General features: G+C 46.0%; 1 protein-coding gene across 1 annotated transcript in view; it reads left to right on the forward strand.

Moving 5' to 3' along the window:
• LOC105388263 (serine/threonine-protein kinase SIK2) overlaps nucleotides 1-22,575 on the forward strand; it is a 51,420-nt gene extending 28,845 nt beyond the window's left edge. Inside the window, exons 7-9 of the mRNA XM_038113903.2 lie at nucleotides 17,861-18,084; nucleotides 19,002-19,189; nucleotides 19,347-22,575. Of these exons, the coding sequence (XP_037969831.2) occupies nucleotides 17,861-18,084; nucleotides 19,002-19,189; nucleotides 19,347-21,849 (2,915 nt within the window). The 3' untranslated portion in view covers nucleotides 21,850-22,575. The remainder of the gene's footprint in view (nucleotides 1-17,860; nucleotides 18,085-19,001; nucleotides 19,190-19,346) is intronic.
• Nucleotides 22,576-24,017: the final 1,442 nt, after the last annotated feature.

Below are 24,017 nucleotides of genomic sequence, written 5' to 3' on the forward strand. Positions count from 1 at the left end.
ATCCTATAACATTGCTGTACCTATCTGCAGCACACTTCATCAATTTATAAAGGTAACTGTTAGGGCCAACGTTATCTGATCTCATTTTCCAAGTCTCATCCAAAAGATTACCAAAGTTCTAAGATCCCAGATTTACAGAATAGAGGGTCTTGCCCGGAGATTGGAGTTCGGGATTGGTTGCGAAGCCGGAGTGATAATGAGTGCAATAATGAATCCAATACTAGTTCGTAACTGAGTTATTCTTAGGAGATTAGATAGCCAAGCTTACTTACAGGCATATCTACAGAGCAGTATTCGGGTATTATAGTGACTGACTAAGAATAGTTTTTAATGATGAAAAACTTTTAAGTTTCTACATACATAATATACACCGTATATATATAATACCTAGGTATGTAATACGAGTATAAAAAGATTCATATTTCGTTAAAATTAAAACTCTATATGCATAGGTAATATAAAACCTGGGTCGTCTTCGTGACCTAATTTGGCAAACTTTAACTGAGTTGGTGATAAACCTGACAAATTGCATATTTCCGCTCCGCAGCGTCATCCCGTCTGAGGGGACCATATCGGGTAAATTGAGACATCATTTTCTGCTCTCGTCTTAATTTTAAATCGAAAATTCTTCTAAAGTTTTTGTTAGGTTTTTTATGAATAAAGAATCCCAAAAATACATGTAAGTATTACTTAAATAATTATGTAAGTATCTCTAGCAATAGATGAGTATTTAATAAGCTGACGATGATGGACAATAACTTCAATAAACAAAAATAAAAATAAACGGTATCAAAAATGTAATCGGATCAAAAAAACAATTAGCAAAGTAATTAAAACAATTAATCGTGGGCGCGATTGGGGCGTGCGGGCTGGAGCGATCTTGTGCATTCCAAATTTAAACTAATTTTCGTTTTAACCGATTATCGATTAGATTAGTCTGTGCTATGCTGTTGAGACAGGGTTGTTATATATTTTCTTATATCTAAGTATAATTATTATGACACAAGGTTAATTATGTTAGTAGGTAGGTTTCAAGAACTGTCTCTGGATAGTCTGAAAAAACGGGCTAGACAAAACCACTTAATAATCTAATATTCTATCTTCATTGAAGTGATCAAATACTGAATAATTGAATATTCTCTCTTCATTGACGTGGGAAAATACATAAAGTCTTGTATACCTTAATCATGTACTGCATGTGCATACTGTACAGAAATAATTTGGCAAAGCTTCCAAGTCAAAAAATTCAGGAAGTACTTGTACCTGTTACGTATTGTTTTCCATTTAAAGACTCGTAAGCATTATAATAATTTCGATACTATCCAGGTAGTGACAGATTTTTCAGTTAACATATAGTATTTACTACAAGTACCTACACTTGTAGTAAATACTTTGCTGTCGGTGAAACAGGCATAACATTCACTTCTGTTATCTCAGGTGACTGCCAAGTCGCACAAGAATACTAGTGTTAATCGTATTAATAGGATTAGCTAGCCTCTACGACAACAGTACTGACCTACCGCAATAATAGATTACATCCATGCATTAACCATCGGCCTCGTATGGCTTCACACTACCCTTGTAGCGCTAAAGCAATGTGAAAATAGGCAGAAATGGCAAGGTGCGGCCTTGCGGCCCAATCGTCAAATGGCCTCTTTGCAGCCCAACTTTGTTATCAACAGAAATGTGCTCGAAACTCCCGAGCACTCAACCACTACGCTTCCAAATAAAGAGGTTTTCAGTTTTCATTCAAATAAAAGAGAATAATCCTTTCCGGCTTTTACCGTCTGCTATTTATGGATAGTGTTTATAGAAATCATTAGCTGGCTTGCGTCAAAGGTGGGGTAGGTATATTGATTTTATATCGACGTCGGTGGTTGGCGGTCGCCGGTAAACGTCAGACATGACTATTTCTGTTGCTGTCGTCATCAGCGTCTGAACACAATGACAGAACCAGAGGATATCTCGCCCCCTCAACCGATAACCTTCTGAAGGCGAAGGTTCTATCGTTCAAACAAATTATAATTATAACTGGTATAATAATAATATAAGATAGGTAGGTACTGCACATAATAAAGTCTAGGCAAGGAAGTCCGTCACAGACGATCACCGCCGGGACGCTTGATTGCCGGGGCCTACAGCCGTCCTGGGGGGTCACTACAGTAATCCAATGAACGAACGCTAACCACGAATCTATCTCGTTGCATTAAACATACCGATTTTTGTGCTGTCACATGGAATAAAATTGGTTTCAAAATTTAACTATTTCTTAGTTTCTAATTATTGTCAAGTTGAAGGCAGATTTTTTTTTAGTTTTCAGTAGTGACCCTCCTGACTCGGTCGGCCGGCGATGACGCAAGCTCACTTATCGATTTCATTACTCTTTTATCTCCTACCTACTTGGGGCTGACCGCTAAACGAACCGCAACTCCCACGTGTCGTCACCCTGTGGCACAAAACGACCTTCGGGCAATCATCGTCCTTCTAAACCGTTTATACATGAAGGACCGCCTTAGAAGGCGTGACCTTATTCTTATAAATATACTTTACCCCCTCTCAGAGTTAAAGAGAGCGGTCAGGTTTCTCGTAGAACCGAATTTTCTTTCTGAAGAGGTAGATATTACACCTCAGTATCGTACCTCATGCGTACCTACACTACCTATACCTATAAGATGTGCAGCTTTCTACTGTAATATTTTCATGAAACATGGCTAAAAACAGCCGGAATACAACTACCTATCCAAAAAATAAGTAATTGCAAAATCGTTACACTCTTTTGGGAGTTACACATTGATATCTATTTTGCAGGCTTTATTGTCCTCTAGCCGTATTTCGAAACCATAATTTGACCCATTACGAGATAATAAGTCTCCATCTCTTCATATTGTATCAGAATCTATTCCTAGAATATCATGACCCCAGTATGGTATTATTAGTCTCATCCCACTCAATAGGATAAAATAAAAAGTATAGTTCGTTCGTCACGAACGTCCTACAATTATCCTCTGTTTTTATTTAGCTCTAAAGTGGGGCTTAACCCCCTTTGGTCGACTTGCCCGAGGACTTAGCTCCAGCGAAGAACTATATTGTTTAAAGGAAAATAGTCCTTATCCGCTTATAGGTACACAGACTGTTGTAAGACCTAAAGGCGAATGATGATGATACCGTGATGATTTGATGAAGGTGACCGCACTTTGATTCGAATGCACACTTAAATTTGTCGGGTCAAGCTCATAATAAATATTCAAAAGCGATTTTTTACGGTCCACACCTCAAATGGTAAGAACGAAACCTCATCACTTTGTGATTTGCGATGTCTTGTGAATGTCTGACAAGCAAGACCCTTTTTAACCCCCGATGGAAAAAGAGGGAAGTTTAACTTGTCGGTGTATGTTTAAATATGTACTACTTATCTACTTATGTAAAGAAGATCCTGCAAATAGATCTGTCGTTTCAATAAACAACCATCCAGTTAGTGTGGCTTATTAGAGTAGTATTTGTTGTACCGAGACCACACGACGGACGGCTTGTTAGCTCAGTGTAGGTGGGACGTAAGCAGAGTACAAACTGTACTGAAACGTGCCTAACGAAGGGATTAACTTTTACGTCTCTCCATTTAGAATAAAACCTACTTATACCTATCTACACTGTATATTGTACAGTGATTTGGTTACAACATTCGCACTAAATATAGTTGTTATGACTACACAGGATATGCATCGCATGTATACTAGGTAAAGTACGTTAGATATTGGATATAGAGACTCTTGATAAAATTAGGTCCTATGAGACTATGAGTTACGGTTCATTCGTGCAGCATTTTTCTCAGACGCCAAACCCCGCTTCGGTGTCTAAATAAGCGGCTTTCATCCCTTGGGTAACTTTGTACTAAATTACTATTAACTCACGGAAGCAGCAGGAGCGCGATTGGAAAATTCTCGGGAAATTTAGTTATAAATTGCAGCCGTCGTTGTAATGGTATGCCGTCACGAATATTGAAAATTTAATTTATCCTTTTTTTTAATTTAATATAAGTACCTACGTTGAATGGTATACAACGCTACATTGCCTACGAAACTTAAACATAAACATAAAATTACTTGGTCACATACTATACTTATTTATCTAAGACGTAATTATACGATTGTGTTAATTATGCAATATGCATGTAGGTACTTGTAACGTTGTAACATTAAACAAAGGATAAAATTACGTTTATGGTTTCAGCAAATATGCTTTGGTAAAGACGCATACTTTACAATCATTATTTAAACACACTCTATCGATTGGTATTAAATTACTATTTACATTAGCGACCACGTAAAGTACACTTAAATAAACAGTAATTTATACGTACCTATGTAAGAAGTAGTGATGTAACGAATATTCGCATTCGCATTCGCATTCGCGAATATTCGCATTTTTTTGGATATTCGCATTCGCATTCGCATTCGCAAAAATTTGTGCGAATGTTTTGCGAATGTCAGTAAGTAAGTGTGACGCACCCCTTCGATCTAGCACGTCACATTAAAATCGTTTGTGAAAATCGTTTGTGAAGCTGATCGAAGAGCAAGCAGGGATTCTTCTTTCTTCCTATTGTAGGGCAGGGCAGGTGCTTGAAATGAGAAGGCTTTTTTCTTCTATTATTTGGAGGCTTCTTTGCTTCTTGGAGGCTGCGAGCGGAATGATCGAGGCGGCCCGGACCGCCTATATTTAAATGCGCTCTCCGCCGCGCGGGCGGTGGGAGGCGGGGCAAGAAATGCGTCGACCAATCAGAGCGCTTTGCACCATAAGCGCCCTCATTGGTACTATCTACTATCTATTATCGCGCCTTCAAGCCTCATACTTTATTTAGTAATAAACAACTTATAACTAGGTATATTTACAAACTATTAAAACTATTACCAGATATTATACCTACTACAAACAATAACTATGTTAGATCTCTACCTACCTATAAACATAATCAAATAAACTTTATTAAACTTAAACAATTCGAATTATAAACAATTAAATCAATAATCTAATCTAAACAGTCTTGAACATCTCTCCCGCCGCAGCTCTTGTAGCTGGAATCTTGCGTGTTCAAGTGTTGACTGGCAGGATGACCAATTTCTTCGTAGGCCGCCGGAGTACCCCTCTGTTGGTGCGCACGTCGACTGTTCGCACCTCGCCGTCTGGACCGGGGTAGGTAGACACGACGACTCCGCGTGGCCAGCAGTTCCGTGGTAGAGTCCCGTCCGCGATGAGCACGAGGTCGTCCTTCTTGATGGCCCCGTTGGTGGCTCGGGGCTCCCGCCGGTGTTGCAGCTCCGGTAGGTATTCTCGTACCCAGCGCGCCCAGAACATGTCTGCCAGGCGTTGACTCTTCCTCCAGTCCTTGCGGCCGGCCTCGTCGTCCTCGGTGAAGGCTCCCGGCAGCGGCACTCGTGACGGCGCGCCCAGCAGGAAGTGGTTCGGCGTGAGGGCTTCCTCGTCGTCTGCAGAGGTCGACACGTGGGTGAGTGGCCGACTGTTGATGGTGTGCTCCGCCTCGACCAGTAGTGTAGCGAGGACCTCTTCTTTCGGCGCGCGCTCGTGCAGTGTGACTTGCAGCGCGTTCTTGACGCTCCGCACCAGCCGTTCCCACGCGCCTCCCATGAATGGCGCGCTCGGAGGGATGTACCGCCACTGGATGAAGCGCACCGACGCCTCCTCCTCCATGGCCGCCAGCGCTGCTTTCTTCAACTCGACGTCGGCGCCCCGCAGGTTGGTCCCGTTGTCGGAGTGAAGCTCGGAGGGACAGTTGCGCCGCGCGATGAACCGTCGCAGCGCCATGATAGCCGAGTCCGTGCTCAGGCTGCCGGCGACCTCGAGGTGTACTGCTCGAGTGGTGAGGCACGTGAACAGCACGCCGTACCTCTTCTGCTTCGTACGACCCACAGTGACCATGAGAGGGCCAAAGTAGTCGAGTCCGGTGTAGGTGAACGGCCTCTGATGATGCGCGAGCCGTGTATGTGGATGGTTGCCCGTCGACGGCTGCGCAGGTGTGGCCTTCCGTATGCGGCAGGCCAGGCATTGCTTCACTTCGCTGCGCACGGCGTGTCGTAGTCTCAGCACCCAGTAGTGTTGCCGGACTTCATTCGCAGTTGTCTCGAACCCGCCGTGGTGAAGCTGTTTGTGTACCCAAGCGATGTACAGTCGGGTCCACCGATGATTGCCGTCGAGTACTGCCGGTTCACGTTGCGATGGGGTGATGTCGGCGGCAGTCGCTATTCTTGAACGTAGTCTAATGATCTTCTCTTCGTCGAGTATGACTGATAAGTTGTGCAGTCGACTCGTAGTAGGTATAGCGACGCTTTTCTGTAGCGCAGCTATTTCTTCAGCGAAGTTTTCTTGTTGTTGCGATCGTAGCCACAGTTGACGCGCGCGGTGCATGTGCCGAGCGCTGAGAAGTAGGTACTTCCGCACAGCTGTCTTCACGACGGGCGTAGCGGCCCGCGTAGCTGTTCTCGGCGTAGTACTCGTCCATGCAGGGTCGGCCTCTTCATTCTTCTTAGTGCGCTTATGCAGCACTGTTTGTTTCTTCGCACGTAGTAGCTCGATGAATTGTAGTACCCGTGCCGTCGCTCGAATAACTCGCATAAAGTTACTGAAGCGAGTTATGTCTGGCAGGGCCTCAGACAAGCGTGTGGCGGCGACAGTGACGAGTGTTCGCTCTTCTCCCGTGTCTTCTTCGACGATCTTCTCTTCTCGCGGCCAGTGCTCCTCCGGTAGGTATAGGAAGGCGGGGCCGCGGTACCACCGGTGACTTGAGTTGAAGTCCGGGGGCGTGTCGCGTGTCGCGTCGTCGGCTGTGTTCTCCTTTGTAGGTACCCAGCGCCACTCCTTTGTTTTCGTAGTGTCGCTTATCTCGGCTACGCGGTGTGCTACGAACGGCTTGTAGGTACGTGGGCCATTTCGTAGCCACGTGAGTACTGTTCTTGAGTCCGACCAGTACACTCGACGACTCGGCTTCAAGTCGTGTTCTTCGATGGCGGCTTGTGCGAGGCGGCATCCCAGCACGGCCGCTTGCAGTTCAAGTCGCGGGATGGAGACCACCTTGTTGAGCTGTGCGACTCTTGCTTTTCCGCTGACGAGTGACAGGTGTGTGTTTCCCTCTTGATCGACGACCCTCCAGTAGACGACAGCAGCATATGCAGACGAACTTGCGTCGACGAAGACGTGGAGCTCGCGGGTGGCCGCGCCGCTGTATGAGGCGTAGCAGCGCGGCACGGCGAGGCGCGGCAGCTGTTGCGCGTGCTCGATCCAGCTCCTCCATGCTCGAGCTTCGTTGTCTTCGAGTTGCGCGTCCCAGTCGATGCCGGAGCGCCAGACGTCCTGCAGGATGCGCTTCGCTTGCACGGTGACCGGCGTGGCGAGTCCGAGCGGGTCGTAGATCGACATGACTGTCCGCAGCGCTTCTCTCTTCGTAGGTGTGCGCTCGCCGCTCAGTATTGCCTCGGGGATGCGATGTCTGTTCAAGTTGAAGGAGAGTGTGTCGTCCTCCGGGTGCCACACCATGCCCAGCAGCTTCCCTGGGTCCAGTTGCAGCAGTCTAGGGTCTTCAGCTTCAGATGACGACAGCTGAGCGAGCACGATGCGGCTGTTCGACGTCCACTTCTGCAGGTCGTAGTTCGCGAAGTGATGTATCTTGTTGACTTCAGTGGAGATGCGCACCGCCTCTTCTTCTGTTTCGTAGCTCGCCAGGTAGTCGTCCACGTAGTGATTTCTCACCACGGCCTCGGCTGCCTCCGGGTAGATGTCCTTGTAGCGCTCGGCGTTGCTATTTTTCACGTAAATAGCCGTACACGGTGATGAAGTCGCACCGAATATAACGCTCTTCATGCGATACTCGGTAGGCGGGCCTGCTCGTCGATCTCCCCTCCATAGGAAGCGCTGCATGTCGCGATCTTCTTCTCGGATGTGAACGCGCATGAACATATCTTTTATGTCCGCGCTCACCGCCACTGCATGTTGCCGGAACCGCATGAGGACCCCCGGGAGTGACTGCAGGAGGTCTGGGCCGGGCAGCAGCATGTCGTTGAGACTTGTCCCTCTCGTTCGAGCGGCGGCGTCGTGGACGATCCTCAGTTTCTCCGGCTTCTGAGGGTTGATGACAGCGAAGTGAGGCAGGTACCAGATCTTCTCGTTCTTCTCACGCGGCGCCTCCTCAGCGTAGCCGCTGTCGAGCAGCACCTGCATCTGTGCGTTGTACCGCGTCTTCATAGTTTCGTTCTTGTCCAGCTTCCTCTCGAGTAACTCGAGTCGCTTCATTGTACTCGAGTAGTTGTCTGGTGGCCGAGGGTCGTCTTCCTTCCACAGGAGGCATGTTTCGTAGCCTCCCGCCGGTAGTGCGCGCGTGTTTTCTTCTAGCTGCGTAAGCGCGCGTCGCTCGGCCTCTGTGTATGACTTCTTCTTATCGACGCACAGCGACTCGAGTGCGAAGTGGTCCCGCATCATTTTCTCCATGGTCTCTTCTTGAAGCGGCTGCACCGTGAGGTGGTGCACGCGCTGCACTGCCGGCTGTCGGTACTGCACGCCGTGTAGCACCCACCCGAGCGTCGTGAGTGACGCCACAGGTTGTCCGCGCGCACCCGACTTGAAAGCGTGCGTGAGCAGCAACTCCCAGTTATCCTGCCCGAGCAGGATGGTGGCGGCGCCTCGCTCGTAGAGGATGTCTTCCTTGATGTCCTGCAGGTGTGGGCAGCTCTCGATGATCCCCGCAGGCACCGTCTGAGGCGAGACACCGATGTCCGGCACTGTGCGCGCGCAGATGTCGACTTCGCTCGTGTTACGCCCGCAGATCTTCAAGTTGACTCGGCGCGACTCGCTGGCGTCGATCTTCATGCCCGACACCCCTTCTATGTAAAAGGGTGACGGCGGTCCCGTCGCTCCGATCTGCTGCGCGACTGCTGACTCGATGAGTGTGCACGTCGACCCGTCGTCTAGTAGCGCGTAGGTGTCAAGCGACCCCTTTGGCCCGGTGACTCGTACTTGTAGTATCTTCAGGAGCCCCGTTGCACTTCTTTCTTCTCGCGCTGTTGTTACCGCTTCAGATTCTTGGACAACTTGCGTAGGTACTGGCGGTCGATGCGTAGGTACCGCCATGCAGCAGCGGATGGTGCATGTAGGTACACCCGTCCTTGTCGCACTGCTTCGGCTTGCAGGAGTGTCGGTACTTGCGGATCTTCATGCAGCGGAAACATAGTTTGTATTTCTTCGCTATGTCCCACCTCGCAGGTACTTCGGCTCGCTTCAGTGTCGGACAGGCGGCAGCTTCATGCTTCTCGCCGCAGATGGGGCACGCAGGCTTCGCAGCTGTAGTTGTGTCGACGTGGTACGTGCGCGCAGTCTTCTTTGGCGCGGGCTCCCGCCGGTCACTCGCTGCGATGTCCATGGGCGCGAAGCGGCTGCACCGTGCCGCGGCCCGCTTGGCGAACTGCGTCAGCTTGACTAGGTCGGGGATGTCTTCAGGCTGCTCGGTGATGTAGGTGTAGCACTCGTTGCGCAGTGTGGCCGGCAGCTTTTCCACGACGTTGTTGACGATCTCCGCATTGTGTAGGTACTGCTCCTTCTTCAATGCCACCACCGTGGCCGTCGCGTTGGTCATTGTCGCGGCGAAGTCGCAGATGGCCTTCGGAGTGTCGACGATCTTCGGTAGTCTGCGCAGCTTCTCCATCTCGTGAATGATGAGTGCGTCCGGCCTCCCGAATTGCGCAGACAGCAGCTCCATCACTTCTCTCGTAGAGGGCGTCCCGATGAACAGGCAGTGGACGGCCTCCTTCGCTGCTCCTTTGATGGCTCTGCGCAGTCGAGACAGGTTCTCTTGCTCCGTGAGGGACTGCGCAGATTCTTCATAGGCCGCCTTGAATGGCAGCCAATCACTCGATGCCCCGCTGAACGTTGGTAGCTCGTTGACATGGCGCGGCGCGGCGACATGTTGAGGCGGCGACGGCAGCGCACGTGCAGCGAGGGCGATGGCTTCGGCTAGCTCCTTGTAGTCGAAGGCGCTCGGTCGTGGGTCGTAGCGATGCTGCACCGGACGCGGCGGCTCGTACACGTGCGGCTCTGACGTGTACGGGTTCGGTGGCAGCTGTACTCTCGGCTCGTCGGCACCCATGGGACACGGCTCACGACGTGCAGACGGCGGCGCGGCGTTCTCCAGTGCGGCTCCCGGTGGACTGGCTTCGATGCGCGGCTCTGGCATCGATGTCCGGCGTGGGAGGCCCGCTGTCGCTCCGGCGTCTTCTCTCGGCACGGCGTGATGTGGTTGCATGGTCAGCGCGAGAGTACTTTGTTGTACCCACTCGGACATGCGGACACCCCTTATGGTGGAGGTGTCGTCTTCTTCTTCTTCATCGTCCGTTTCTTCTTCCAGCATGGCCACCCGTACGGCGGCTAACTCCATTTGTTTCTTCAGAAGCTCTTCCTTGGCCTTCAGCAACTCCCGGCGGCGACCCTTTGAAGACGCATTTGAACATGCGCGACGTGGCGTGTGCGGCTTGACGGGCTTCGGCGTCGCAGGGGTAGGCGCGGGGGGCGCGGGGGCAGGGACACGGGCTGTAGCGGAGGCGGGCGCCGTGACTTCTGAGGCGGCCGCAGTGCTTGATGCTTCGTTCGATGTGTCCGTGGATGCTCCCGTCGACGTGTAGGTATCCCCGCTGCTCGTGGTTGCCGTCGTCGCGGTGGCCTCAGTACCGGTGCTGTCCGTGGCACCGGCTACCGAGGCTGACTTGGAGGCGCTTCTTGTGTTCACCATGCTTGATCTTCAATCCGGCGCTCGAATGGACCAGAAAATGTGACGCACCCCTTCGATCTAGCACGTCACATTAAAATCGTTTGTAGAAATCGTTTGCGAAAATCGTTTGTGAAAATCGTTTGTGAAGCTGATCGAAGAGCAAGCAGGGATTCTTCTTTCTTCCTATTGTAGGGCAGGGCAGGTGCTTGAAATGAGAAGGCTTTTTTCTTCTATTATTTGGAGGCTTCTTTGCTTCTTGGAGGCTGCGAGCGGAATGATCGAGGCGGCCCGGACCGCCTATATTTAAATGCGCTCTCCGCCGCGCGGGCGGTGGGAGGCGGGGCAAGAAATGCGTCGACCAATCAGAGCGCTTTGCACCATAAGCGCCCTCATTGGTACTATCTACTATCTATTATCGCGCCTTCAAGCCTCATACTTTATTTATTAATAAACAACTTATAACTAGGTATATTTACAAACTATTAAAACTATTACCAGATATTATACCTACTACAAACAATAACTATGTTAGATCTCTACCTACCTATAAACATAATCAAATAAACTTTATTAAACTTAAACAATTCGAATTATAAACAATTAAATCAATAATCTAATCTAAACAGTCTTGAACAGTAAGTCAGTATTAATTAGAAAAAATCTATTTAAAAATAATGATACGTTAACAAAATCAAAATCCATTCGTTTATAACCTTTTTAAGAAACTTCACACTTTCAGTCTTTACTTTATCATTTGTTATTATTTATAATGATAAATCTGTCGGATGAGTTTATATCCGCTCGGCAAATCTCGGAACAAAATTGAGACTGCGTTCCTATACTGTGTGTTTTGAACTCGCAATAATTCTTGACTACCTCGACGTAGAGATACGATTTTGGTATCATTGTTTAGCTTATTTCAAATACATTAAAAAATACTTAATAATATCATCAAAAAGGGGATATTTTCAAAGTAATTCAAGTACTTAAATGTAGATTTTTTATGTTTTTTCGTCAAAGAAATATAGATTAGGTACTTTTAACTTATTTTATGTACCTTTTTAGCAGTTGTGGATATTATTTTTAAACACACACACACGCACTCACGCCTTGTACTAATGTACTCCCGGGGTAGGCAGAGGTGCATTGCTGCACCCACTTTTCGCCAGAGTGTTATGTTAGTCCCAATGTAATAGGGGGCGGGCCTATTGCCATTTTACGGGCACATCCAAGACCCGAGAACAAATATCTGTGTTTTAACAAATATCTGCCCCAGCCGGGAATCGAACCCGGGACCATCGGCTCAGTAGTCAGGGTCACTAACCACTACGCCATTCGGTCGTCTTTTACTGGATAGAAATGTCTATATTTTATGAATTTCATATCCGTAAGGCGTTTAAATCTCGAGATAGGATTTTTTTATGAAGAAGAAGAAAAAACTAAGTAAGTATCTAAAACTTTAAATGGTCGCCATTTTTAGAATAAGTATTGAGATTTGACCGCACATATGGGGGTGTTTTCTCGATGAAATTACTCGTAGAATCCACCCTTAAAGTTTGCCGGGTCCGAAAAACAACACACTGTTGTGTGAGAACACGATACCCGTTTTCTAAACTACGTATTGTTTTATAGTGCCTGTAATTCCCGACGACTTGGCCATAAACTACAGGCACTATACCTTCAGTCAGACGGCCGTCTGTGTGAGAACAGTCGCAATGTGTCGTAACAGTTACGGGGCTAAAACAAGGTGTCATCATCATCATCATCATCACGACCCATCACATCCCCACTGCTGGGGCACAAGTCTCCTTCCAATTAAGCAAGCTTGTGCTGAGAAAGTTGTCTGGTAAGTGGGCAACCCGACTGTCAGATGTTTTCAAGCTGCCCGAAGGCCTCTGACAAGGCTTAACGACTGCTGCCGAAGCAGCAACCGGGACCCACGGCTTGACGTGCGGTCCGAAGCAAGGAAGCGTCCAGAAAAAACACTTAAAATCGGTCACCCATCCAATCACCGTGCCATGTGTTGCTTAACCTCAGTGATCAGCAGTTACGATCACTGAAGCTAGTTCGACCACGGACGCCTCGAAAAGTGTTACTACTTCATAAAAAAACTGCGTCTAGTATTGGCTAGTCTGATTTGAAATGTGCCTAGAACAGCAAACCATACAAATGTCGCCAAATTTGAACACAGACTGAATATTCGCATTCGCATTCGCATTCGCGAATATCGATATCAGATATTCGCATTCGCATTCGCGAATGTTCAAAAACTCACATTCGTTACATCACTAGAAGAAGATACATACATAAGACAGTATACATAAGGAAGGTTGCAAGTATACATAATATATTTCATAGTTCTATTATATTTTTTTGCTTTCCAAACAATTCAAGAAAAAGATTTTGCATCCGTTCATTTTCATTATGTAGTCCAAGCAGCGGGTTCAGTCTATCTTGCGAAAAACGTTGCCGCTATCTTTAATTATTTATTTATTTAACTCTTTATTGTACAAATATTACAAATAAAAGTACAATTATTAAACATTCCAATAGTATGGCACCCCTCAGTCGCTTGTTTTATGTGAAGCTAGTGTAACCCTCCAGTAAAATACTATAGCTTCATGTACCTACCAGTCTATCAGTGTGTGCACGCGATCGCAATCTTTAATCCAGCGTTTTCGTATACTTATCGCGTGTTGGTAATTCATCCTCAATTAACTTGGTACAGTGCGTCCCGTTTCCTTTTGCGATATTAATTGTGTTTCTGCTCGTATGTAATCGTGGCCATTACTGATTATATTTCATGTAAGAAGGCGGGCAATTAACTGATTAGAAACAATAGGCTTGTGCTCGTAATAATTCGTTTCATGGATTACTTTATGTACTCGTAAGTCAGCTAACGTCAGCTTACTTATAGCTCTGAATGTGAAGCTCGTTTTATCATGAAAGTTTAAGTATTGAAACCAGTACGCCTATAAGCCTATTAGCTGGAGTTTGATAGTTTCTATAAATTGTTAATAACATTGAACTTTTAACAGGTAACAGAAGAAAACGTAAATATAAGAAAATACTTATACTATAGGATATATTTATATAATGACTATGTAAACATGCGGGTTTTGAGCTTAGTATACAATACGTGTATAACATTAGTATACATGTATAACGTCGTATATAATAAAAAAAATAGCATGTGTGCCTAGTCTACCCAACGGGCCAGGCAATATAAAACATACAGTAAATGAGACACTGTATGCCGTACAAAGAAAATTATGAGTGAACCTAAAATTTAGTGAGGGAAATAAAAAAAAAGCAACAGAAGACTTTTTTTACTGACATACACCTGTGTTGTTGGTAGTTACTGTATAGGTTTTATGGCCAGCTACATAGGAAAAATGGCCAGCTACATAGGAAAAATGGCCAGCTACATAGGAGAATTTAAAATCCAATCTTCGCGAAGTTCAGAGTGTACTCCTATCGTAGCGAGTACAACGTTTTACAACAAAAACAAATTTGTCCAAAACCGACTTTAGGCCCCTTGCGTGCCGACGCTCCGCCGCCGCTACGCATTGAAAATTTTATTTTCTTCAGGCGATCGCTCGCCGCTAGTGACGTCATCATAACGCTAAGCTCGGGAAAACACAAAGATTATTTTATTTGCCAACGTTGTTAACGACTCCGACTATTCGAGTGTGAACCACTGCGTATCTCCCACCTACGCAATCTCGAAACGATACATAATAATTATATTAAGTATGTATGTATTAAATATACATATTAATACTGTAATTTGCCAGGCAACGGTTTCATGATTAAACTAATAGGAAGTATAATTTAGTTACCTAATCCCAAGAAGCGATATCATGCAAATGCAGACACTTTTATATATTTTTTACTGTACGTATAACGTCTAGCACATAATAGCAAACACATAATTAGGTACAAAAGAAAACCAGTATGTAATTTTTATAGAAAATACATATTTTTCTTTGTTTTTTGGCGAGATCGTGAAACTGTAATAAATGATGAGTTATTGGCAATGAAACGGATTGTCAGCGGCGTCGGAAGTGCGTCACACGGCCGCGCCGCGACATGCCGTGTTTACTCGTGTTTTACGAGCCGTAATTAGTGCCTCGTTGGCAGTTCCTAACTTACGACTCGCGAGGTGCAAGCGTCCGCCCCACACATCACCATAATCTGATGAGTCTCTAAGAAAGGATACCGAAGTGACCATAAATGTCTATTGTGTATGTTATACATTGTTGTTTTATGATACCCACTCGCTTATGCCATATTAAAATTCCTTGTTGTCTAGACGAGAGCCCACGCAATTCATATTTTAATTAAGTGAACATTCTATAATGTGTATGACCGCCTATATTGACTTCAGTTCACCCTTGAGTTAACCTAACCTAGAACTTGGGTGTCTGTTCAGTCCTAGGGCCATTCACCAGGGTTAGAGGTTGGGAGTGTGGCATGTAATGCACATTTACTTGTCTAAGCCTGCACAGCATGAGCTAGCCCCGCCAGGGTGCTCCCCTGGCCGCGGCGCCGACTCTCCCCCGCCACTTCCATTAAATAACCGCGCACATTTTTCACGCGATTACGTCAGTACTCGGAAAGCACGCGATATTTGCGTCCGAGCAATTATTTATAGCAACGCCTGCTGAAAATCTGACTACTCATCGACTACGGTTATTTTAGAAAGATCCGACGAAGGTAAATAAAGTTGGGCGAAATGGCCGCGCGGCTTGTTTACGCAAAAATGCGCATTTGCTATTTCAGGATCGACCGCCGGCGTTTATAGTCGTCCTTCAGATCAGAACCTAATTTGTGTTAGATAGAGGTAATGAAGCTAACTTGGGAGAGCGGTATGAATGAAGCAGGTATTTGTTTAGTGATTATTTTCGGAGCTTATTTATTTCCCGGCGGGCGTCATCGTCAGCGGCAATCAGCGGATGAACGCAATTAACTTCACCGGGATGACGCATGGGCAGAAAGTTTTCTTAGTAGTGATAATTTGAGACACTCATGAAAGAAATATGATTATTGTAATAACATATTCCTACGCAAACGAGAAATTAATGTGATTGTTTGCTTAATTTATTTCTCTGGTACCGTTATTAGGTAAGCCATTCATTGTAAATAGATTACGTACTTATTTTTGTTGGTAACGTTCCCCTGCCAAGCTTAATCAAGCCAATTTATATCGTTGGATAATAATATAAATAGATTAATATTCAATCTGCCCCAAGAATGCTTACATATTATATAAATAAGGCTTGGAATAAATAGCATTTCACATAACAACGCTATTCTAAAGCGCACCATTTGCGTCACAAACTCTCGAGACTCCAGCCACCTAGCGCAGAGGATCTAATTCAATTAGAACTCTGCATCTTTGGGAATGACGAACGACTTGCCAATTACACACATCTCGCGAACATACGTGACTTGATCTAAGCTGCTATTTACAGTGCTAATTGCACACTCATACTGTGGAATTGGCTTAGGAATGGAAATAGCATAGTTTTGTTAACCAAATATGGGGCTCACAATTACTACATAGGTTATTTGTATATTAAAAAATTACCAATATGTACCACCTGTATATTACCTGAAGCTGATAGTGAGGGGGTGGTTGATCGTTCTTATTCAGCTGGTCGTGTCAGCATGTCACCCTGCGGCCCGTTGACGTCAACCGGCCGCCGCCGTCGGGCCCTGACCTTAGCTTTCTAATACTTTCCTATTCCAATCCGCTCAGAATGTAGCCAGTACCTGTATGACGTCAACTCCACTGTGGTTACGTTCTAGATTCGATACCTTTCGTATTAGGTATCGTTATGTATAGCTGGCGTCGGTCGAGCGGCTTATCTGGAGAGGCTTGTTATTGTACACTAGGTGTCGTGTGTCTAGCTAGAATATTTAATAGATAGATAAACATATGAATTTTCTGTTACCAAAAATAGTATTGTGTTTATTTTAATAATAATTGTAGGTACTTATGGTGCTACTCATTGTGAGAGCTTGAGTTGTAGGAAAGGCTCCCCGAGTGAAATTACGACTGTAGGTAGGTTATACTACCTTATGCTAAATTCGACGCATCCTGAATAGACAGACATTTTAGCCAATTTGACTGACCACAATCCTTTAACTTTAGTGTTTGTCATCGACATGCAAAATTATACCTACAATTATTATAGAACTCTATCCGGGATTAGCGTTACACTTTGGATAGCTTATGAGTAGGACATAGCAGTTTCAGTTTCAGGTGTGATGAATCCCCTACATTTCCTCTACATTTGACCTCTACTGCAGTTATCTAACGAATGATTGACACCGCCCACCACTTTGTCAAACAGTCACGTCTGTTCCAATTAAACGCGGCCAAATATGCAAATCACTCTGCAACCGTTTTACTGGACCAAGCAAAAAATGCGATCAGTTCTGGTACACTTAAACCTCGGCATATAGGCTGAATTAAGTGGGTAATTTATTACAGCCATCCACAAGCTTTGCCCCGTATACTGTCGCAGGGTAATGAATCGTTTCATTTGCTACTACAACCGTAAGCTACGAGGTTCTACGGTGTACATTCAGTAGCATAAGATAAATTCACTTTAACAAACCACTTCCAACATACTATACTAGACCGAGTATTACTCGTAATTAGAAGGTACAGAAATGCTTAGTTATTTTATTTCGCATTTGTGTTAGGGAGTGGCCTGGGGTACCTAATTACTAGCGTGAACGAGGTCACGCGTCCCACCTGACTCGCCCGTTCAGGCCCACCCTCAGGAGATCCTAATTCTGCGCCGTCTCTACATTTTTATCCCGAAAATTCTGGTGTTATGTGCTTGATGTTTGTGCAGATACATCTGTGTTGAAACATAATGTGCTCGTTTGCTGTATTTATTTTTAATGCAATATTCGTACTTACCTAGTTAATACATGAAACAAATGATTACGTATTATTATTTAAAATAAAAAAGTATCTACATGAAAGTAGGAAAAGTAACTAGATATCGGTGGTTATTGAAACTGGCAGTAATTTCTCTTTCTCGAAAAAAATACTAAATCTCTCTCTCTTTCTCCTTCCAGACTGTGAATCCCTAATCCGCAAGATGCTAGTCCTAGAGCCCACGAAGCGCTACACCATAGAGCAGATCAAGAAGCACCGGTGGATGTCGGCGGAGCCCTACGCAGCGCCGGTGGCAGCGGCGGACCCGGCCCGGAGCCCCGCGCACGCGCCTGCGCAGGACCACAACGAACAGGTGCTGAGGCTCATGCAGAGTCTCGGCATCGATCCGGTTAAAACCAAAGAGGTGAGGAAAGTGTGAAGGTAGAGTTGGTACCATTGATTGCCTCCAGCCCGCGTTGTTCTAATGTTGGTACCACTGGTAGGTAGTGATGCTACCATGTTCGCGAGGAGAGCAGGTTGAAGAGACTGTCATGTCTGTGGTTGTCTACGAGTATTGTAAGGGATGGTTTTCAGTCAGTCTGGTCATTCAAAATGTGTAGCTGTCGGATTTGAATTGAAATATTTTACCCACTCATGAAATCATGGAATACCTACATTGAAAAATGTTGTCGAGTGTGGAAAAGTACATTATCTATTCATAGCGAGAACCGGACCACTCTAAAATTCTAGAGACATTTTTATTTCAGATTTATAGCGGTACTTTACTTATTATTTATAAAATAATCATAGGTATAAAGTGTACAGTCTATCAAAATCCATCACTTCTCCCACGTTGCATTAAAGAGCGATAATGAGTCTGAAAATAACACGAAGGGACGGTTTTGTGCGCGTACCTATAAATTAATGATAACTTCAAAGCGTAACTCCGTTAATCCCTAATGAATACCTAAAAGATTTTCTATTCAGACTATTTATTCAGTCGTGACGCAAATTAGATTAATCAGGAAAGGTTGTCGCCAAGTGATTATTAGATTACCTTTCAGGGTGTTATTTTTAAATTCTCACCGAATAAAAGTGTGGGTTTAAGTTTCAGGACTGTAGGTACTGCTAGTACGTACCTATATTTGTCTATTTAAACGTTAAGGAAAATACCTCTACAGTTTTTTTTGTTTTGAGCAATGGATATTGTGATTTGTGATCGATTGTAGAGAAGTTTCCAGATTCAAACTCGATGATTCATTCTCTAACCTCCTACAACTGAGCGATTATCCTGTGATATTTGGTTCCCACAGATTAAATTCATCCATTTCCACATTCCAGAGTCTCCGCTCGAACAGCTACGACCACCACGCGGCGATCTACCTGCTCCTACTGGAGCGACTGCGGTCGCGGGCGGCGGGAGGCGCGGGGAGCGCGGGGGAGCGCCGGCCCTCGCGGCGACCCTCGTCCGTGGCCGACCAGGCGCTCTCCAGGGACGGGCTGGATGTGCGAAGGGATCCGCATACGAGGTACGTGGAGTTTGGGATATGTTGGAAGATTGTTAAAGAATAATATGATCTGTGGCTGTGGTTAAGAAGATTAGTTTACTTTTGACTTTTGTACTATCCACATAATTTTATATTCGATAGAAAAAACCTAAAGAATTTCCACTTTTCCATGTTCCAGGCTACTCCACAGTGGGGAATCTCAATCGCGGGACTACAACCGCGCGTCGCCGGCGCTGGCGGGAGACTCCAGCGCTGAGACGCAACGGCTTCTCTCCCTCGCCGGAGTCAACATGACGGAGCAGCGCCTGCTGCAGCGCAACTCCGACCCTTCCGCCAGCTTCCTCGTCAACAGCGACCTTCTGCCCAATAGGAACCACGAGACCGAGGCCACCCGCCTCCTCTCCATGAGAAACGTCGAGGTAGCACAGTCCAACCAGAGGTTAGGGAAGCTGAACGACAACGCGATACCGGCACACAGGCTCCTGTCGTCCACCTACGAACAGCAACAGAACATCCTCAAACAATCCAGTGAGGACTGCAGAAGACTTCTGCAGCAGTCGACCACGGTAGGATCCGAGTCCAGTAAAAGTACAGGCGACGGCACCCGACTCTTGACATCGTCCAGCTTTGACTCTAAATGCGCTATTGATGGTGGACGGAATTCACTGAACACAGAACACAATGCCATAGCAAATTTTCTGCAGAATTCTGCCTCTGCGACTAACTTTAATCTGGAACCAATGAAGCTGCCTAGCTCTACGACGTTCACGATGTGTTCAGAAGCGGCCAAGCTAATGAATACGTTACAACAATCGCCATTGCCACTGAAGGGAACAATCAACTTAAGCACTAGTCCAATACCGCCACAGTTCACTGACACTAAGTTGTGTAGCGTGTTAGAGCAGCCCACGCCGCTTGAATCAAGCCGGCTCGTCTCTCAAGCGCAACAACAAGACCTGAGCAGGCTACAGAGCAGCACACCTCCATTTAAAGAGTACATGAACCATCATCTGCCGACGTACTCCTCGCACTTGCCAAATACTGTCCTGCCAACTCTGACAAGCACCACAGACGCACCCTATACTGCCACATCATCAGCTACCGGTGATTTATTTCCGAATACACTGTACAGGCCAGATAGTAAATTTTCATTGAACAGATTCAGCACCGGACAGACATTTCAAGGGATTCAAGGTACGACCACGAGTGAGCCGACAAAATTTCAACAACAGTATTCGTCTTCAACAGATGAAGGGTGCGAGACAGATATGGAGGACGTAGCGAGCGCGCCGAGCGGCGGCGGCGGCGGCAGCGGCGGTGCGGCGCAGAACCGCCTGAGCTCGTACGCCAGCTCCAGCTCCAGCAGCGGCGTCGTCACCTTCTTCAACAACAAGAGCCTCAGCCAGAACCTCAGCTGCGACTCTTCGCAGAGCAACTTCTCCACGTTCGAAAGTCTAGACTACCAGCTCTCGGATTGCTCCAGTGAGCTCGCCAGCAGTTTGCCCAGTTGTACATCGACGGAAGATAAGTTGGCTTACGAAAACAGCTCTATAGTGAACACGAGTCCTATGCACCCTTGTGTTTATATTTCTTCGTACAATAGTAAAACACCAGGAACGGGATTACTGGCTCGGCACAATCCACTGAACTACCAGTCTTCTAACAAAAATTGCACCCGAGCCATGACGCGGAGCCCCGTAGACTTCAGAGAGGGGCGTCGAGCCAGCGACGGACTAGTCGCCCAGCAAGCGGCACAGTCAAACGAGTCACAAATGCCAAACTTGGCCTTCAACAGTCAAAGATTGAATGAAAAAGACAAAGCAAAAGGAGTTCTAGAGCTTCATTTAGTGCAACAAGAAGCACAGAAACTAAAGACGCAGTACCAGTCCACGCTGCCCGCGGAGGAGATGACACAGCGCCAGATGCAACACAACCAATTCGCTGCCAATTTCAGTCCACATTACTTAGATACTAAAACCCCCACGCCAAAGAGAATAAGTCTTCCCGAGTCTTTCAATTACTCGAGCACGTCTCCGCCGATGCCCGCGAGCCCCAAGATGGTGGCGCAGATCCCGGAGCCGGAGCTGCTGGCGCCGCCCGCGCCGGGCAGCAAGCCGCCGCTGCAGCAGCAGCTCATGCAGCACCGCCTCTACCAGCAGAAGCGGCAGCTGCTGCAGAAGCAGATGGCGCCGGCGACCATGACCGCGCACGACCTCAGCACCCTGCACTCGCTGCAGGCGGGGCTCAGCCGCCGCCAGATGCTGCGCCAGCAGAGCTACAAGATCGCGCAGCAGCAGCAAGTCCTGCCGCCGCTGCCGCTCACCGAGACTGAGAACCGGGACCTGCTGGCGTTCCAGGCGATCGTGGAGGGGCCGAACCGCTCCCCGAAGCACAAGCCGGAGGAGAGCCAGGAGGAGCTCGCGAAGTTTGCATATCAGGGGTCGATGGAGATAAGCATAATGAACAAGGATAGGTTAGGAAACGAGACGTGGTCGAACCTGCCGTCCAGCCTGCAGACTGCGTGCCAGATCTCGGAGGCGCGCGCGGCGCGGACGGGCGCGGGGGCCGCGGGGGCCGCGGGGGTCGCGGAGGGGGAGGACGCGCCGCTGTGGCCGGCGCAGTGGGCGGCCGGCCTGTTCCCGCCGCAGCCCTGCTTCCAGGTATTCCAACAGATCAACTAGATCTTCACATAGAGTAGTCTAGAATGTTGTTTCGTCGAATGTGTGCACGCGCTGTAGAGGCTGAACTAGTTACGTTGCTAGACTCCGAAGGTCGTCGCCGACTTGCTAGCTGTGGTTCCCGTTAATTAGTTAGATAGTAAGTAGAATCATTATTCAGTGTAAGATACAAGCACCTTGTATGGACTTAGTGTAATCATTGGACTTCCCTTACTCGTGAAAGTGCATGACAATAAAAACCTAAGTAAGTACTTAGGTATTCTTAAAAAAGCCAACGTCTCAGCGTTAGGCAGTAGATAAATTCGTATCCAAATTTATGAACCTAAATTGTGAACAAATTATCCGTAAATTATGGTTTTTAATTCATGTTTTCTATCAGCCATTGAGAATCTATTAATTGTTACCATTATACAATTAAAACCGAGCTTTTAACTTACCTACTTCGCATTCCTAAATTTGTTAAAACTAGTATTTTATTTCTATGAACATCACTTAAAAATGTTCCTACTGATTCAGTATCTATAGGTACTTCATGGTACATACCTACATTATTTATTATTATTAGCAATCGTTTTTATCGTTTTCATAAGTCTGTAGATATACTTAATTGTTTTGTTATTATTTGCTTAAACTATAAAGATGATAATATATTATGTAATTATGTATTTAAGATGTGAAAGCTTGATTTAGAAGCCGATTATAATTTAAATAAATGTAAAATCTATACTACCTAGACATTGTTTTATTTTACACCTAGTTTTTCGCACTTAGATGCTAGAAGATGCTTACTCTAGTGTGGATCACGATTGCATGCACTTAGAATGCAGGTAAGTTGGTAGTAGTACGGGACTCGCAACCTGTTTTTGGCTGAAAGTACCTATTTACATATTTTTTTTTGTACTCAGGTGATACCTAGGTCGCGAGTCTACTTCGTACCTGTCTATTTATACTGCCGAAACTACAATTGTGTCGTTTGGCCGTTTTATACACACGTATTAACTCTTGACTTACCCTCAAATTCACAGACGCTGTAAAGTGACAAAATGCTCTGTGAATTAGGGGGTTAGAATTATTAGCCCCATAATAGTAGAGTCTACTTTCACATTCCAGTCGAACTGGCAAGGGCACCCGCTGCCTGCCGGCGGTATGCTGCCACTGAGCGAGAGTCCCATCCAAGAACTGACGGAACAAATGGAGTCCATATAGAAGATCTCATTTCGGGCGTCACGAATATGATGTTACTCCACGACACTATAATGGCTTTACATTAGAGGGCCATGACTGTAATTCTGAGCTGCTACTTATTACGAAATACACGGGTAATAGGTAGGGTCCCGGGGGGGTCCCTGTCCATATCGACGAATGAACGAACGAGGATTGACACTCAATCGGCACGCTTCATACGAGATAGAGCCGAAGTGCTCTGTAAGGGTGCTTACATAGAGAATCGGGTTGCCTGTGTAATCTGTATATACCTGTACCGGTAACCTGATTATGCGAAAGCGCTCACTCACGGAGCATTTCCCGGATTTTTAAATGTCAATGAGCGCTTTCGCATAATCAGGTTACCGGTACAGGTAGATACAGGGAACCCAATTCTCTATGTAAGCACCCTAACTTCGGAAAAGCAAATCTGAAGCTTTGTTTTGACAATTCTTGTATATGTATGGAGATGGTCAAAACGTCTGTGGTGGCAAACCTTTGCTCAGTGTCGTGTAGTAATGCCTGAGTGACCCAGGAATGTACCTAGGTACCACTCGTTACGTTATACTGCCTTTTACTAACCAGCTCTACATATCCAATTGAAATTGTACGTTAAATTTTAACCAATTTTTACGGTATAGCCTGGATAGACTCTACTGATTTTTGAATTTAAGAATCGGTAAAAGTTATCCTATATAATAACGCCAGCAATTAATATAAATTAATAAGTATATACCTACTGTGATTATGATTTATTTTAATACTTATAGGTAGTTTGTTTCGTTTTATTCGGCGAGATATCTTTTGTGTAACCTTAATGTAACCTTCGTGCTTTTATGTCAAATACGTTTGCACCTTAGAATTGTTTTATAAAGTACCTAATATGACCATATATTGAACATAGTTAGTAACAGTACCTACATAATTTGTATTTACGTTTTAATTTTTGCTAACCGTCCATCGAATGC

The sequence above is a fragment of the Plutella xylostella genome, chromosome 18 (genome assembly GCF_932276165.1).
Source record: "Plutella xylostella chromosome 18, ilPluXylo3.1, whole genome shotgun sequence".
Lineage (NCBI taxonomy): Eukaryota > Metazoa > Arthropoda > Insecta > Lepidoptera > Plutellidae > Plutella > Plutella xylostella.